The sequence below is a fragment of the Porites lutea genome, chromosome 13 (genome assembly GCF_958299795.1).
Source record: "Porites lutea chromosome 13, jaPorLute2.1, whole genome shotgun sequence".
NCBI classification, from domain to species: domain Eukaryota; kingdom Metazoa; phylum Cnidaria; class Anthozoa; order Scleractinia; family Poritidae; genus Porites; species Porites lutea.
Genome location: NC_133213.1, coordinates 16,134,629 through 16,152,518, shown reverse-complemented (window position 1 = coordinate 16,152,518; position 17,890 = coordinate 16,134,629). Strand labels below are relative to the sequence as shown.

General features: G+C 40.7%; 2 protein-coding genes across 2 annotated transcripts in view; both read left to right on the top strand.

The window, feature by feature from the left end:
* LOC140922948 (uncharacterized) overlaps positions 1-5,373 on the top strand; it is a 13,134-nt gene extending 7,761 nt beyond the window's left edge. The window contains exons 4-7 of the mRNA XM_073372997.1: positions 342-569; positions 1,799-2,050; positions 3,327-3,539; positions 4,647-5,373. Of these exons, the coding sequence (XP_073229098.1) occupies positions 342-569; positions 1,799-2,050; positions 3,327-3,539; positions 4,647-5,012 (1,059 nt within the window). The 3' untranslated portion in view covers positions 5,013-5,373. The remainder of the gene's footprint in view (positions 1-341; positions 570-1,798; positions 2,051-3,326; positions 3,540-4,646) is intronic.
* A 1,665-nt stretch (positions 5,374-7,038) lies between these two features.
* On the top strand, positions 7,039-17,483 carry LOC140922852 (uncharacterized). Its single transcript, XM_073372887.1, has 8 exons — positions 7,039-7,194; positions 9,420-10,246; positions 11,016-11,184; positions 11,505-11,766; positions 12,834-13,061; positions 13,403-13,657; positions 15,548-15,748; positions 17,049-17,483. Exons 2-8 carry the CDS (start codon positions 9,430-9,432, stop codon positions 17,415-17,417), a joined length of 2,301 nt encoding a protein of 766 aa, XP_073228988.1. The 5' UTR covers positions 7,039-7,194; positions 9,420-9,429; the 3' UTR covers positions 17,418-17,483.
* Positions 17,484-17,890: the final 407 nt, after the last annotated feature.

Sequence of the window (17,890 nt, the reverse complement as noted above, 5' to 3'; positions counted from 1 at the left end):
AGGTGGCTTAGAATTTACAGGCTTTGTGGCTGTTGAACCAAAGTCGAATTGCCCACATGTTCAAGTAAGCTACTTTAATTTTAAGTACGAAAATGAAGGACATAACCACTTAAGATTGACAAGAAAGGAATATTGTGCGAAGATGACCATTGCAAAGACTTTTGGGTTAGTTACTGAGGCAAAGAGAAAAAATTGGCCAATAGCTGACCGGCGTCTCCCCAGTAACGATCCCAGAAGCAATTGCCGGACCGCATTTTGGCTCCAGTCCCCTTCGCTGTTCTAAAGTGGTGAATTACTCCCTCGCTTATTTTTTTACAGAATCTTTTTATTTTGTTTTGCAGACTATGGAGCTAGTTAGAGAATACACTGGCAAGAATGATGACACTGAAGCTCGGGATTTATTCCGTACTGAAATTGAATCCGTGGGGAATTATTTCAACGACAAAAGTTTCCCAAGCAATGAATCTGAGAACAACGCTTTCATAAAATGCATTGACGACGCGAGTGCTAAAGCTTATTGCCCGAAGCGATGGGAGGCTATGCAAACTTGGATAAATAACGTCAGAGAGGCAAGTGAGAAATAATTTAAGAGGAATATTTTATGAAATATCTAGCTAAATCTTTTAATCTTTAACCTAATTAACTCCAAACTCTAGTTAACCGCATCCATCCTTTGAATCTAAAGTCGAGACCCCTTGCGAAACGTGCACAAAGACACAAATTAAACACACTCCCGACATCAAATACTTTTAATGGAAATCCCTTCACAACCGTTGTAAATTTTATTCTTAGCAAAATATCATTGATTTCTATCTCCGTAATCATGAACCTAATTAAACATATGGGTTTGAGAGAAATGGAATCATATTGCATGTACGTCTGTTGTTTAGTTTTTCCTTCATCTTTTGGTAGATTTGGTATTTTCGCGGCAACTGGACAAACTATATAAAGAATAACTCTCAATTTTAAGGGCTGAAGGAAAACTGTAGTTAGTCATTAACAAAATGATGATATAAATGAATTTTTTTTGCAACACCTAAGAAAAACCGTCAGTGCACAAAACACAGTTAAGCCTGGTCTCCATATGATCTTCCGATCGTCCCGATCGCCTCAAAAGCAAGAGACGTGGACTCGTCAGCGATGTCTCTTGGTGACACAATACAATTTTGGCGCGTGTTTTGCAAACAAGCTAAACATGATGATGATTTTTATTCGGAGAGCGAACCTCGCCCCTTGCTATGTGCTTTTTCTCTCGATTTTGCGGCGTCGAAAAGTTAGAAGAGTTCCAAGAAGACGTAGAATCACGTCGAGAAGTTGATGTCGCGTACTTTCTCTAATTTCAAATAGCGCCCATACGCCGGGTGCTAACATTTTCGTATTATTTTTTTCGACTTCGGCGCCATCCAGGCCGAATTCATTCTAGATAACTGGAATAAAAGTGATGATTTCTGGGATAGCCTTCGATCGTTCCGATCGTCTCAGTCCTCTGAGAACGTTTCCATATGATCGCTTCAAAATTTACACGATCGTCTCGATCGTCCGGGTGGACGGATGGAACTCAACTCTATCCAAGCGATCGAGGTCGACTCAGTCGACCGGGTCGTTTGCCATCGTCCGGGTAGCGTTTCAATATGATCGTTTCGATCGTCTGAACATTATTTGAGACGACTGGCCATGGCACGATCAGGACGATCCTGACGATCATGTGGAACCAGGCTTTATCCAGCAGGAGCTGTGTGTAAAGTATAGTTTCAGTTCTTTTTTCTAAGTTTCATTCTCGTTCTGATTTTCTCAACAGGTTGAGAAAAAACTCCAACCGTTCTACAAAGATCTGTTCCATACGGAAGGTCCGAAAAATTGTATACCCAAATGCCCTATGGACATTGTACCCTTTTACCACCCCGAAGCTGTTTTTCATGCCTACGTTATTGGGAATAAAGACTGTTCCGTGAAAGCAAGTCAACAACTGCCTTTCTTTACAGAGAATTTTGGACCAAAATGGACCGAGTATACTACAACAGTGCACGAGATACCTGGACATCACATCGAGGTTTGATTATGTGCTGAGTGGTAGAGATTCTCGGAGATAATAGAGTCGGGACGGGTTAGGGAAGGATCGGGACGGGACGGGACGGGATGGAAAAAGCGAAAACTTTTAAGCAGTGCGCAAGAGCCCCAGACATCACATTAATGATTGATTAAGTGTTGGGAGAAGTTCTTCGGGATAATAGAGATAATAGGGAAGGGACAGGATGGGACGGGGAAGAGGCAAGCACTTTTCAGCGGTGCGCAAGACCCCCTGGATTTCACATTGATGTAACGTTATTTGCTGGGAGAGGCTTTCGGGTGATAATAGAGGTAATGGAGACGGGAAAGAATGGAAGGGGGAGTGGCAAAAACCTTTCTTCAGTGCTCAAGATCCCTAGACAGCACATTTATGATTGGTTTAGTGCTGGGATGATAATAGAGATAATAAGGACGAGATGGGATGGAACGAGGAGAGGCAAAAACCTTTTAGCAGTGCGCAATATCCCTAAACATCACATTAATGATTGGGTTAGTGCTGGGAAAAGTGCTTCGGGATAAGAGAGATAATGGGGACGTGGCGGGATCGAACGGGAGGGGTGAAAACCTTTCTTCAGTGCTCAAGATCTATGGACATCACATTCATAATTGATTCAGTGGTGGAATAAGTGTTTCGGAGTAATATAGATAATGAAGACGGAACGGGATGGAACGAGGAGAGGCGAAAACCTTTCTGCAGTGTGCAACATCCCTGGAAAACACATTTATGATTGGTCAATGCTGGGAGAAGTGTTTCGGGATAATAGAGATAATGGGGACAGGAGAGGAGAAAACCTTTCTGCAGTGCACTTCTCTGGACTGCACATTGATGATTGCTTTAGTGCTGGGAGAAATGTTTCGGGATAATAGATAATAGGGACAGGACGGGATGGGACGGGGGAGAGGCGAAAATCTTTCAGCAGTGCGCAATTCATCCCTGAACCGAGGTTTGGGCTTAGAATCGGAGGAGATACTCGGGGATGATATAGGGACGGCGAAGAGCGAAGACTTTTCAGAGACTGAAATTGTGATCCATCTGAGAGCCTTTTGAAAGTATGATTAGTTATTTTCCAAAAATGTAATCGTTAGAGTTTAAAACGTACCACTAGTTTGCAAATGCTCTCGAGGAAGCATTCGTCCCCGCTTCGGAAATCAACGATGACTGTACTTTACCAGGCAAATGTCTTTTACGAGTTATTTGTTTAAGTCTCGAAATTCGTTTGTTTAATTCGGTTTTCGGGGGATTATTTGTCTTCTCACAGGTCCAGAGCTTTACAGAGTATTTCCAAAGTGACTGTACGGATTCAATAGCATGGCTAAATGGTCCAAACTATTTCACAGCCATCACAGAGGGTTGGGCAGCTTACAACGAGTATGAACTGTTTCCAAATTACACTACACTCTACAACTGGGACTCCAATCAACAAGGCCACAAAGAAATCATGAAACAGAAGTATGGCATGTTGTACTACCAGGTACTTGAGACTGTCATTATTTAAGACGATCTTTGACAAATTTTTGATACATCAGTATCAAATTATTGTGAAAGGTTTGAACCCCGTTAGAAGTCATTTTATAGGTTGTCTAATGAGTATTGTATATGATCGTCCGGGTGAACGTTGTCCCGTGAACAGGGCTGGTTGTTGACAGTGGCTGACGTTTCGACAACCTGTGCGTTAGTCATCTTCAGAGTCAAAGTGAGTTGTATCACGTCAGTCGATGCTATAGGAAACATCACCGTTTACAAATAATGTTTTTGTTATTCGAATATGTAACGGGTGAAGAACAAAAGAATCCTTTGATTCAAGAACCAATGCTCTTCTGGTTGGCACGTTAATATCAATAGGTGACTTTGGCGTGAGTATCGTTATTAAACTCTGGTTATTAACCTAATTGGTCAATTAAGTCGCGATGTTTTTGGTCGTCTGTCAGTTAAGCCGTGATGACAGTTTTGCGTCAAAAAGACGTTTGTAATAGGTCTATTGGTGCCGGTCTGTTGACCATGATTTAGCGGCTTTTGTTCTAGGTATTAACCAGCTTTCTAAAGTGAGTTGTTGATAGTAGTTTGTAGAATGCGTAATGACGCAGAGTCCCGGTGGATTCGATGTTTCGTCTACAAATATTAAATGAGACTTAAAAACCAATATATCAATCCCGACTTAACAGATACTAACAGTGGAACCTCGATAAGTATAACGAAGGGCCAAGGGGCTGGAAAATATATATGCAACGAGGCTTTGCTGTATCGAGGTTCTTTTAATCCAGTGACACATATTTCTCTAATACCGGGGCAAAGAATATAGTTCGGTACACTGAGGATCTCGTTATACAAGTGTTCGTCGCATCGACTTTCCACTGTGTATAACTTTATAAAAATTTGAAATACCCTACATTTTGGTACTAAATATCCTATGGGATAAGGTCTGTAAGGAGGATATCCCTCTCTCACCATTTTTCTCTTCTTGCTAAATACAGTAACAATAATGAAAAGTTTATCGCATGAATGGCATAAATCGTCCAAATTCAATTTAGAGCTATATTTTGTATGAATTGATAACAACATTGTTTTCATTTTTTGGCAGAAACTTCACGCCCTTCGTCCTATTGTCGACATAGAATTTCACTTTGAAGGCACAGATGTGTCGACAATCAAAAAGTTGTACGAGCAATACGTATGGGAAGATAATACTCATCAAGTCAACAAAGATATTTCCCGCATTCTTAGCACCCCTGGATTTGTAACGAGCTACATGATTGGTCAAATGGAAATATCACGTGTCAAAGACATGGCCGAGAGGGAGTTGGGTCCAGAGTTCTCGCTGAAGGATTTTCATTACGAGATTCTGCGCGAAGGAGAGTTTCCGCTGGAATATTTGGAAGAACATATTACAGAATACATTGCCTGCAAGAAAAATCCCAATAAAATAGGATGCAATGAAATTCTGTAATAACTAAGTCGAGCACCAAAGCAGAAGTTCATAACAATTGTCTTTTTCTACTTTACTTTAGGATGATGTTTCGATGAATTTTTTGTGAAACGTACTTTTATACATCAGATCATCGTTTTCATAGAAGTACGGCATACAGCTGTATAAGAGGTCATGTTTTTTTATTATAACCAAACAATGAAATTTCTTTTCCTTGGGAAATACGCCTCCCCTTTCTAAGGTTTCCAAAATGATTTACCAAAATGATCGTCATGTGCACACATATTCCTAATTGCTACAGCATTTGCCGTATGGGTTTAACCCCTCTGGCTGTGCATGTAATCATATTTCAAAAGGAAAACCGTTAGTTATCTGTTTTAAAGCAATGTTGTTTTATGTGCCACAGTTTTAGACTTAGATAGTCACAGTCAACTTTGGGACCTCGCTGACGTGGTCACTAGTTTTCAATTTTAAAAAACGTTTACCTACCTCAGACGCTACATCAAAAGTACGAGTCGGATACATTTAGAAATCCGCTTCAATCTCTCCTAGTGTCTCATTTGATATTCGATATTTTACTGAAAACCTGTTTGACCTGTTTCTGAGTAGTCTTTTACAGTATGAACCGCATATCTTGTAATATGCAAATCAGCTAAGAAATGGTATCTAATGCGCATGTGCATCAGCTGACTGTGTCCATTACTTTTGTAACAAAAAGAAAGAAAACCACAAGGAGGCATTTGAAATAAAAAAAAAAACGTTTCCTGGAGCCGTGGTGCGGCCTGCAGTGAACACGATGGTAACATGCAGTACATTTACACTTCGCTTTCTGAGGTCCTGCACTAGTGTCTAGGTGTTTGGGGGTGCTATTAGACATGTCGGGTGGAAAATGCACTAGCTATAGTGTCAAAACTCACACCAGAACCGTGTCCCAGGCCGGTGTTCCTGATACATGTGCTAAGACGACTAAAAGGACTCCAATACTGCAATTTGTCAGCTTAATAGGGGGACGGGAAATTTAGGGGCGCAAATAAAAACGGTGGAACTGATCGCATGAGAGTAGGACGCACACGAGAAAGGAGATACGCGTATGAGGCAAAAGCTACCACTCTCGAGCTCGCGCTTGTCTTCAGCTAAGCGCGAGAGCTCTCGCTCGTATGACTTATCATGCACCGCACGATTCTAAAAGGTACGGTAAGGCGGGCAACAAAAATGTTCAACCGGGTTCAACTTGTCTTGCAACATGCTGCGAAACGAGTTCAAAAGCAGTGTTACGACGCGTTTTACCCCCTATGAATCATCAAACCTGTCTTGCAACAAATCATGTTGTGGCAGGTTGTGAAAATTTGTTGCAGGAAGTTAAGAGAGTAGTTTTACTTTTTGCAACAAAATTTGTACATGTTGCGCGTTTTACCGGCCTACTGCAAACTTGTTTGGCAGCCAGTGACGTAACTCCCGTCTGGCGTGACTCCCGCGTAATTTTATCCAATCAGAGGTCTGTACACGCGCAACTCGCAACGACCCGATTTGCTGTAAAGACTGTGAGGTTTGAAACTGAGCGCACCATCCCTTTTTAACTCGTTGCAGCAATGTTGCAAATTAAACAAGTTGAACTTTTTTGTTGCCCGTACGTATTTCTGTAGCTTAAGTGCCTACAAAACAGGCTATACTTTGCTAGACTGCAACTAAACTTGTTCCCAGTTCTCTTCAACTCTCTCGCTCCGAAGACAGAGTAGAACCCAGTGACAAGGCATCCTCGTACCCAGGGCTTTTTTCGAGGTTGATGACAAGGTTGGACTACAGAGTGAAAAACGTTTGCTCATTTGTCGTCCTGGCTAACCGCTTTTTGGCCTGATTTTTTCTCACCTTTTTTAAAAAATACTACACTACATTTAAGTTGTTGAAAATTTATTTGTTAGTTTGTTAAATAAATTCTTCTTAACGCCCGAGGTGTTTAATTTAATCGAAAATCCAAATCCCATGACTGTGCATTGTATTTTATATCAATAGCAGCTAAACAGTGTATCATGCCGTGAAGCATGACCGCGCGGGCCGATATCTCATTATATATGGAAAGAAATGCGTACTATCAACAACTAGTTACATCAAGCACCAGTCTGGTTTCTTTCAAATATACGATGTTATTTTTCGACGTTTCTTCTGTGTGAGACATACTACAAAAGAGAGTAGAAAAGAATATCAGGTAGGTTGACGGAGCCAAAACCGTGTTGTCATGGTATAACTTTTTTGTACAAGCTTTGGTAATTTGTGAGATATTTCAAGCATTCCTAACACTTGAACAATTCCTTTTTCAAGGTGTAGTTAATTTTCCCACAATTGTAGCTTGCAAACGAATGTTTCTTCCAAAAGATACTCTAAAGGATTCAAGTTTTCTCTCCGTTGCATCGTTGGACCTTCGATTGAGAGTTTAAGGCATTTAGATGCTATGATAATTGATGGAATATGTTACACAAAGAGCTCCTCTTGAAATAATATTTTAAGGCATGTACAGGCCAAGTGAATTTTAGGCATTTTCTATGCAGTAGCCTTTTTTGAAGAGTGTTCAGGTTCTGTTTCCTTCAATCACCGCAGAATTTACCTCGAAAGTTTTTTGAGACGGAACTCGACGATCTGATACCCCGCTCCCGCCTTTCGGAAGGTATAAGTAATATTTTGCGTTAAGTCTTCCACATAGTCGTTACCCTGGTGTAGCTAGAGAGTTTCGTTCCATTTTACAGCTTGTTTCAATACAGATAATTACTGTGCATAGGAAAGCTCTCAATAAAACTACTCAACATACAGTTGGCGATCGTTTATCAGTTTTGTGTTTGGTTTTCGTGAGTGACTCTCGATGGATATTAAAACACGTCGATTAATCGCATGGTTTTCCACGCACTCTACATCCCATACAATGATTTTAAAACTGGAGTTAAAAGGCAGCAATGAATTGGGAATCCTTTAAGTGAAGATAAAGCACAAAGTTAAGCTTAAGGTTTGCTCTCAGTTAAAACGCCTGACTCGATGTGCTAATGAAAATGGCAAGTACTGACGCGAAACGGAAAAACTCTGTTGTGTTCGAGGTATTACGATCTAATTTACATGTCTGAAAACGAAACAGTTAGGCTACCGTAGTACGCTGTTCTTTGTTGCAAATACTACGCAAAAAGACAGGTTCCAGGTTTTGTAAGAAGTCTTACTCTAATACAACAATCTGATTACACTTCTTCTGGAACTTTACCGTTATAAGTTCTTCTTGAGTTGTCTGTTTGTTGTAAAATCATAGTTATGTAAATTTTCGTATTAGATTGTAGTTCCCTTTATACGTCCTGACCCTCCAAACATCTATCGTACATCTTGTTTGGAAATTTATCTTTAGATTTATTACAACAACCGACATGACGTCCTATATACGTATAGCCTCAGTCAGTTCTTTCTAGTCAAAATCATGATTTGTAATCTAAGTTGTGGCTGCTATTTTAAATTCAGATGTAAATTAAACAATTGAAGAGTTTTGTTAACGTTTGTCAACATCCTTATACATGAATTTTAATCACTTAATTAGGACCTCATTTTACCAGCCTACCTAATACAGCATAGAATTTACTGAATCTTTGAGTCTTTTTATAAATTCTTAAAGTTCTGTTGGATGTCTCATCAAGTTTAAACTTTCTCGGCAAGATATTCTCATAAACAAACAACGACAAATTGTTGTACAATTTATGAGTTTAAGTAAACTTGACGTCTGGTAAACATTTGCTACATAAAGAGCATATTTTACGGGACACGCAAAGCGGAATGATTCCCTGTTTATATCACATTTCTGAACACTGAAATGATTCGTATCCGGTTCTTTTGACTCCAAGTCAGCGAGCAGGGGACTGGAAGCTACACCTCACGCGGACTTGCGCTAACTGAGAGTTTATTCATTTGGTTTTCAATTACACCTACCACTGAATGGACAAACTATTAAAAACTAGAAACACAAGCACTACTTTTTAACTTTATCTTGTAGAATCAGATTGTATTCTTACATATAGCACTAACAGAGTAAAACAAAGACTGTTTTTATACACAACTTATATTATGTCACATATAAGGGATAGAATTAGTTCTGGGTTTGCAATTTTTAACAACAGCCCTAACCAGCTCCTTCCGTGGCACGAGAGAGGTAGTGTGGCCTACTCGGGCCGAGTGGGTAGCGAGCTCGCAATCAGGCCGTCCTGGGTTCGAGTCTCTCTCTAGCCACTTGCTGGATTTGTTCTCAATTGTCCCGAGTTCAAATCCTCCCGGCCACTCTTGTAAATAGCCAACTGATTACCTCCTGCTTGTTGGGGCGATCTCAACAGCAACCAAAGATGTTGAAAGATGTTGGACCAACATCTTGGATAATGTTAAACACGCCCTTAACGATTCAATTCTTCATTGCAGTGATCCCGTCATGGAGAATGGTGTAAAGAATATGAAATCCTCCTCATTGGCTTTTAACCCTTATAAATACAACAACAAAGAACCGAAGAAATCCAGAGACTGGCGTGGTCTGTTAATGATAATTGTGGCTCCACTTTTTCTTTGCGCAATTTTGTTGATAATATTCTTTTACGCTGTAAGAATTGCACCTGTAAAGCCTTACACTTCCCTCTGCCTTGGATCAGCGGAGGCTAATCGCTCAAACCTTACAGCGATGTTCAAAAAGATAGAACATATCTATTTCCATAAGCTGCATCCCGAGATGATTTACCAGATGGCAAAAGTCACGCCCGAGGAAATCCGAAAAATTTTTCGGCCTTTTGATCCAAATCCCGAAGCCATCAGGAATCGAACCGAGTTGGCCAATGCGACACTTAACGAGTTAAATTCCTTACAATTTAATACTTCGCTACTTAAACTTAGAGAACGAAAGGCAGTTCATGTGGCTCGATCGGTTTTACGTAATAACTTTGGCTGGGCACCTTATGGACAAGACTACTTCAATGGAGATTGGCTCTTAGGACCCGATTCGCATTGCGTCATCCCTGTTTGTTCTTTGTTAACTCATCTGAACGCCGCGTTTTCTTATTTCAAACCGCGTAACCTGACCGAGCTGGAGAAACTAAAAGATATATTCGAAGACTACAATCGAACATTAGAGCGGCATATAGAAAATTGGAAATACGGAGTAAGGGCTGGTTACGTCAGGCCACTCGAGGGGTGTAAAGCTGGTTTGCATCAGATCAAGTATGTAGCGTACAGAGGGATGACCTTGAAAAATGAGCGAGGTAAGTGCTCAGTGCATGTGTTCAAAAAATTCAGGCAGTTCATGATTACATAGCTTAACCATTTTTAGATCAATAGAATTAGCAAAGGATTTTAGAATCCCATTTACGGCAGACGGCGAACTAAGTCAATTTGTACTACGTGACCAAGTTTCCCCCTTACTTGTCGTTTACTGTTGTTTAATGTAAGTACGCACTTTAAGAAATTTTATTTCAGGTTTACCCATTAGAATTATCTTGGACAGGAGCCCATAATCAGGAGAGAATAACTCCCTTGGCCTATTCAACGGCGTTTTCAAAGAACAGTTTATTTTTAGATGGATTTCCAGCGTATTTTGAATAATATCAAATAGGACTTAAAAATCAGTCATCAAAAACCGGGGCTATGCGCTCCTGTATTGTATAGTTTTCTGTTTTGTTTTTTTTTTCTTTCATACTTCTTAATTTGAAAATCGACTCAACTGCGATATGCTCGAGTGATCAAAAACTGAGAAGCCCGTGGGAAAGTCATAATTACAATTCTCACTCCCTTGTCTGAATAAGATTGACGTGACATTAGCCATTACTGGTGTCACATGAATTAGTTGGGAAATTTGTACCAACACCCATCCAGGCTGACTTTAACTTGGCGGTGTCTGATTCAAAACCGACTCGCGCGTGGGCAAAAATTATTTTATTGTCACAAATTATTCCGCACAGAAATGCTGTTAACATGTATTTTGCTGTCCAAATTGTTGACTTATCATTTATGTTTGACTTTAATTTCATCTAGGGATTTACGATGAGGCATTCGCTGTTACTCTCATGAATTCAAGCTTTTTTGATCAGTTGTCAGACTCTGATAACAAAACGTGGAAGGAACTGTACATTCTCAATGTGACGTCGTACTTCAACAGATCCCTTATAGAGAATATCGCCCAACCAATATTAAAGATGCTAAGGTAAGGTCCAAACTGCTCACAATCCCTTTTTTCCCTCTAGGGAAAGCGAAGACTGGGTAGAGTTTGCGATCTCTTACGGACTACATAGCGCTCAGTAAACTTTGGGTCCCGATTGGCCTGTGTAACTGTTACTCGTAATTCTATAAATTTCGGAAAGAATTCGCTAACTTTCGGAAGTAATCGGGTCACATTTAGTCATGGATTGACCAACGTACCGCTCTCGTGGATGATACAGGTAACTTTCTGTGTCAATGGTCCAAGTTCGGCAGCTTTAGAATTATGCTTAATTTTAACGAACTTTTTGTTTATTCTACCCAAAGGTACCTTGAACATGAACACCTACTGAACTGCCCAACCGAACAAAACTCTAACAACGGACTTGGAAGTCTGCCTCTAACTTCGGTATTTTATAATGGCGTTGTTGATCCGGGCACGACAGCGACTGGAGAGCTACCCACCAAGGAAAAACTAAGTGGTGCTAAGACTTATGAGAATTTCATGAGATTCTACACTTCTCTGGAAATATCACCGGCTGAACTGAGGCAGAAGGCCACTAACAGGCTGGAAGAGTTGTACAATGAGGTGACAACATCGCTAAAATTCTAAAATAGTTATACCACAAGTTTTCTTTTGCAAAATAGTAAACCAGTCGACTTACAGGAAAGTACGGCTCTTGTATATATGTGGCGTCATTTTATTTTATTTTTTGACAAGTGGTCACACGTTAGTATTTTATTCACGGACTCTAAAACCTTCCGACCTTCTTCTCAGTAGGTCTAGATAGCAGCAACAATATAGATAGTCGTATAAACATAACAACTTTCTTTAATTTTCCAGACATGTTTCGACGGTACATCCGTCATCTTCAGTGTTACATATTTTGAAATCGCCGTTGAATTTAAAGCGCGCGCGATCTTACAAAGTTCGTTACATTGCGTTGTCAATATTGCGTACTAAAACAAAGTTAAATGAGTGACGCTTAGTTCTTTACAGGGAGAGAGTCAGGTTAATGTGTTTCACCTGCTGGTTGAGATCGGGCTTCTCCCATTTTATAAACATGGATTCCTTAAGCTTCACTTGGTACTTAGTGGCTGCAGAGTCCAGGATCTCGAAGCAATCCGGTGTGCAGGATGCTCTACAGTAGCTTTCATTTGAATGGTCACACTTAAGGCTTTCATCCCCAAAATTCAGAAGCTAGAACTACCTTATACAAAGCAAAATAATCAGCACAACAGGAAGAAACTGCTAAAGTACTGCTTTAGTATAGCTTTTTGGGCAATTATCACCCCAAGTCAAACGACTTCACTATCACCCACAGACCCAAAAGTGTGGAAAGGACTTGTGACATTACAATATATACACCCCGACATTCGGCTCCAATGACCCCAATAGCCCATGTTCGATATATTACAATTCTAACAGGACTTTGAGGCTTTAGGGACAAAATTGCAGTTTTTTCACGACTCCATTGTCTCGCCATTCCCAGAATTGAGAGACTTGAGAATAAAGAAAACCAAACCAAATATAGCGAAATGACCAAATAGCCTCGGAGTCATGTTACAATTTTAATATATCAAACGTGGACTATTGACTATGACGGTAAAAGGGGGCTCCCTCGACCAAGTATATGTACATTTATTTTTCTTCAGGCAGTAGACATTGCCAAAAGATACACCTTGCAACAAGACAACACCACCGCCATCGATCAGTTTACGCAGGCGCTGAATAGACCAGACATGTCTTTTAACGAACAAACGTTTCCTAGCAACGAGAGTGATGACGATGCATTTAGTAAATGCTTGGATGACGAGAGTGCGCAGAAATATTGCCCCGAACGATGGAAGGCAATGCAAGCATGGATAAAGAATACCGTCAGTGTAAGTAGACTATAGACCAGGCCTTAGTGGTTCACTGAAAGGAGGATAACTCTATCCACTGGATGAATCAGCTTTCCAGTGGATAACGCAATCGGTTCCCAAATACTTAATATAAGCTGAATAGCAATTTAGCCGGCGGATAGTGCTATCCAAGTTAACATTTCTTACGAAAATTCACTTTTAAACTAGTTATAAATTGCCGGCGAATTTTGTAGGTTTTTTTTAGCCTTTCACTGAAATAAAAGCTTTTGTGGTTGTCCACAGTCTTAGTCTTCCGCTCTGAAGAAAGTCCCTCGGAGGTTCTGTCAACATTTGGTTTTTGATGCGTTTTTTGATTGCAGACAATGAGCACCATCAGACCAGTTTTGGACCCTCTATTTTACGATAGTGGCCCTAAGCGCTCCATCCCTACCTGTCAAATTGAAGTTATTCCATGGTATCAACCGTACGCCAGCTTTCAAGCCTACTCTCCTGGCTCTAAAGACTGCAAGAAAAACTCTTCCCAGGCGCTGCCTTTTTTCTTGGACAAATTCGGCCCAAAATGGACCGAGTATACCACCACATCTCATGAACAGCTACCGGGCCATCAACTTGAGGTTTGTTGCGCCTTCTTTTACTCATGCTAGTCTTTTTGTACAAATGTAAGAATCTATTGAGAATTTGGACTTTGATCCTTTCAGTCTTCACATATGCTATTGAGGTCTTGGGGTGCACTTTTTATAGTAAATATTTAACTAGAATTGATAAGCTCTTTGCCAGGTGTTATAAGTTAAGTTACTGCTTAAAGCAGCACAGTATCTTGGACATTCTTCGTAATAGAGATATGAAGTTATGGCGAAGGATCTCTTTCACCAATAAGGCGTTGAGCGATCTGTTACCTCCCCAGAGAACACGGCAGATGAGAAATAGGTCGCACAATTATATTCTGCCTAGTGTCCGGACAAGTCGTTTTAAATCCGTTTTTATTAATATATGGTCCCTTCCTCTTCCCGACTTATCTAGGAAGATCGAAGGGCCTCTGCTCGCAGGGTAGGCCGCCTTAGGCACTCCAATTTTTCTCCCCGCGTCCGTATACAATATGTACCCTCAAAATCTCACGTTACGTCCCTGCTGCACTTTCACCTATGCCTTAGTCTTGATGGACCCTTCGGGAGAGGCGCCTTTTGACTTTGTTTTCAGACTCTCTTAGGGCTTCGCAAACCCTCCGCCCTGTCCAATCATGGCTCTTGACTCTATGTAAAAGTAGCAGCAAAGAGACTTCAAATGAATAGCCCATTATTCTTTATAGGATATTGTCCACAAACCGGGCTCGAAATTTAACACTTTGCTAGGCAAGTATGTCTCCATAATTGCTTTTAGGACTGCAAGGGGATAGTACGCATCGCCTAAAAACTTCTAATTTCATTGGTTCTCCATACAACGCAGCTCCATTGTTGTAGGGATAGAGTCATTGTTATATTTCTATGTCTATTGTTTTCATAGCTAATTCTGTAAAAGTGGAAAGAGGAGAGACGGCTACATTCGCAGGCTATACATGTGATCGTCCGAGAGAGGGCGCACACTCCCGAAAAAGAAGAGACCTTTTGATCCGACAACGCTATGATACCAAAAACGTCGCAAACATTTCGAACAATAGTATAGTCAAAGCTCTTTAATACGGACACTTAGGGAAGGGGCCATAGAAATTGTCCGTATTAACGGTTTAATTTAGGGAAAATGTATGGGCTTTCTTTCCCTTAGAAACAAACCAAACTGTCCGTATGCGTTTTGACCAGTGGCGGATCCAGGGAAGGGGCCCGGAGCGCCCGTCCCCCCCCCCCCCCCCCTATTTTTAGATCAGACTGAGACCCAAAGGGCCGAAAAAAATTTTTTTTGTGACCGTGCCCCCTACTTATCTCAGGCTCTGGATGACCGTCCCCCCTCCCCCACCCCCCTTATCTGAAGATCTGGATCAGTAACTGTTGACTGTATTTTCAAATTCTCTTCAGCTTTACTTACCTAAATCTCTGGAACTCTCTCCCCATTGACCTTAAGAAAGGAACATGTGTAACCTCATTTAGAAAGGCTATTTATAGTCATTTTTTAACGAGATACAATGACGTTGATCATTTTTGCTTAAGTGAAACTTAATTTTATTTCTTAGTTTTATGCTAATCCGGCATTTCACAACCTTCCTCTCGCTTGACCCATCCTAGTTGTATTCTTATTGTAATTATAGCTTGTAGATATTCATTGTAAGGATATTTTATAATTGTAATATAGTTTTTACTCTTTTTAGTCCTATTCGTACATATACTTATAGTTCTTTTTCTTTAACGATATGATTGTATTTTTGGTAATTCTTGCTTTATAGTTTTAGTTTGAGGGCCACTGAAGTACTGTCCCGTGTTACCCTCGTTAAATAAAGTTGATTATCATTATTTTATTATTATTATTATTATTATTATTATTATTATTATTATTATTATTATTATTACAATCCACAGGTTCAAAGTTTCATCGAGTTTTTTGAAGACAGCTGTACGGATGCAATTCACTGGCTCAGTGCATATAATTGGTTCCCCGCAATGACGGAGGGATGGGCTACCTACGCTGAGGGCATATTACTTCCTTTAAATACCAACCTATACACTGACATTTCAGACAAACAGATACTGCTGCAAAAGTACGGAGTCATCTACTATCAGGTACATATGACACTTTTACTCTTGACTTGCTTTACTCTGGGTAGCCTCCGGCCCCCACAGACGTTCTTTTGGCTCGTCAAGCAATCCTCAGGAACGCGTCACAAACTCCTGAGAGGCCGGCCATACTCTGGGTGCGTTAATTCCCTGTTTTTAAATTCATTAAGGACGAGTATCGTTAAAAGTATTATTTTTCGTATATTTCCGCCCTTTTTCTTTATATCATATCTAGCCCTTTAGTCCTTGGTTCAATAATTTTTGGAGCATTTTTAGATGACTTTTCGAATGTTTTTAATGTATAAGAATTGGGGAATGTTAAAAATTTTAGAAAATTGGAAAATATTGGATTTTGAGGTTGTTAAAAATTAAAATATTAAGTGAATAATTGGTAGTTAAGACAAGTACCAGATAGTCCACCACCACAACAAGGTGCATCTGAGCCCAAAGTGGACTAACTGGTTTATATGTTTATACCTTTTCCCCTTGATTTATTTCCTTCACAAATCACCATCATCTCCCCCAGACAACACGCACACTGCCCCCTTAACCCTTTCACTGCCAAATTTAGCCGAAAGCAAATTTAAACCAAACTTCCAAATTTCATTTTGTGAAATTTTGAAAAACAAATAGCATCATGTGTAAGTACAGGCAGAGAGCTTTCATTTGAATGGTCACATCATAGGATTTTGTCTACAGAATCAAAAGTTAGAGTCACCTTACAAAACTCCATCAAACACTCTGGCAGTAAAAGGGTTAACGGATATTGAATTTAAAGAATCCACACTTCGAATGGGTTCATCGGATCAATTTTATCTGGGCCTTTAGGATTCATGATTCATTTGGTCTCGGAGCACACATTGGAAAAATGTACTCTTGTCATGCGGCTATCTTGTGAAAATATGAGGCCTGCCACCTCCTTACCGATTCACGGCAAATAGACCTTGTTCAAGATACCCGCCATTTTTGCATGCGCTGAAGACCTCAGACGAGAAAAAACAATGTCAAGTGGTTTCTCAGGGGCCAAGCTCTCAGGGAGTGCGGAAGACGCGAAAGTAAAAGGAACGTGAAAAGTTGACGGGGCGGGAAAAAGGAAAAAGGAACGGCTAGATCCCCAGTTTCCTCTTGTTTTATTTTCGTTTTCGCGCTTTCTCAATTCAGCGGACCCGACTACCGTATTTATACGAATAAGCGCCCAAACTCGAATAAGCGCCCACCTCGAATAAGCGCCCATCCTAAAGGCAGGAAAAGTTCATAGGCGCCCAGTCTCGAATATAACGTCCCGGCATTTGTTTGCTTTCAACAGCTTTTGGCCGCTCTCCGAGCAGCGGTGGACATCGATCTCAATTACTACGGTAAAACCCGAGCACAAGCAAGACAATTGTACAAGAAGTACATCTGGGACGACAACACAGACTTTGTCAAGAAAGACATCACCAGAATTACAAGCGTGCCAGGTTTTGTAACCAGCTATATGATCGGCGAGATGGAGATAACGCGTCTCAGAGGTTTGGCCAAGACGGAGCTTGGTACCGCAGTTTTCACGCTGAAAGACTTTCATTATGAGGTGCTACGGCAAGGCGAGTACCCGCTTCCTTATCTTGAAGAAACGATACAGAATTACATCGCCTGTAAGAAGGATCCTACAAGAATTGACTGCAAAGAGTTCTTTTAGCTTGTGTTTGAAGAACCGAATTCGTCTAGTTCGGCCCATGTAACTGCGGAGCGAAAGAAAAAAATGGGGGGGGGGGGGGGGCTGAAAAAAAAATTGGACATTCCATTTTTTTCGACCTCGCCCCCCCCCCCCCCCCCCCCCCCCAACCAACTCCTTCTCCAATAAGCAATAAAAGGTGGCCTCTGTCTTTTTTTAAGACGCCGACAACATTTTTGACCCCTCGGATGCAATCTTCAATGGTGCTGACAACAAAAACTACATGGGGGAGGGAGTGCGGATAGAGAAAAAAATGTCCCAATCCAACCGGTTATGTACGTTGCTTCTTTTTTTTAAACTGACAGGTCCACGTCTACTTGAACTTTCCAAAATAGTGTTTTTTAAGTCCTAATCAGTTGACCGCCGCCTATGGTAAGGGAATCCGGGAAAATTTTTGCTTGTGGAATCTGGAATCCTGGGCTTTGGAATCCGGACTA

What these genes read in the sequence shown, in the direction of transcription:
- LOC140922852 (XM_073372887.1), top strand. Translation starts at nt 9,430, where the DNA reads ATGGAGAATGGTGTAAAGAATATGAAATCCTCCTCATTGGCTTTTAAC. An exon ending in GGATAAAGAATACCGTCAGT is followed by an intron (nt 13,062 to 13,402) that starts GTAAGTAGACTA and finishes TTTTGATTGCAG; the next exon opens with ACAATGAGCACCATCAGACC. An exon ending in ACGGAGTCATCTACTATCAG is followed by an intron (nt 15,749 to 17,048) that starts GTACATATGACA and finishes TGCTTTCAACAG; the next exon opens with CTTTTGGCCGCTCTCCGAGC.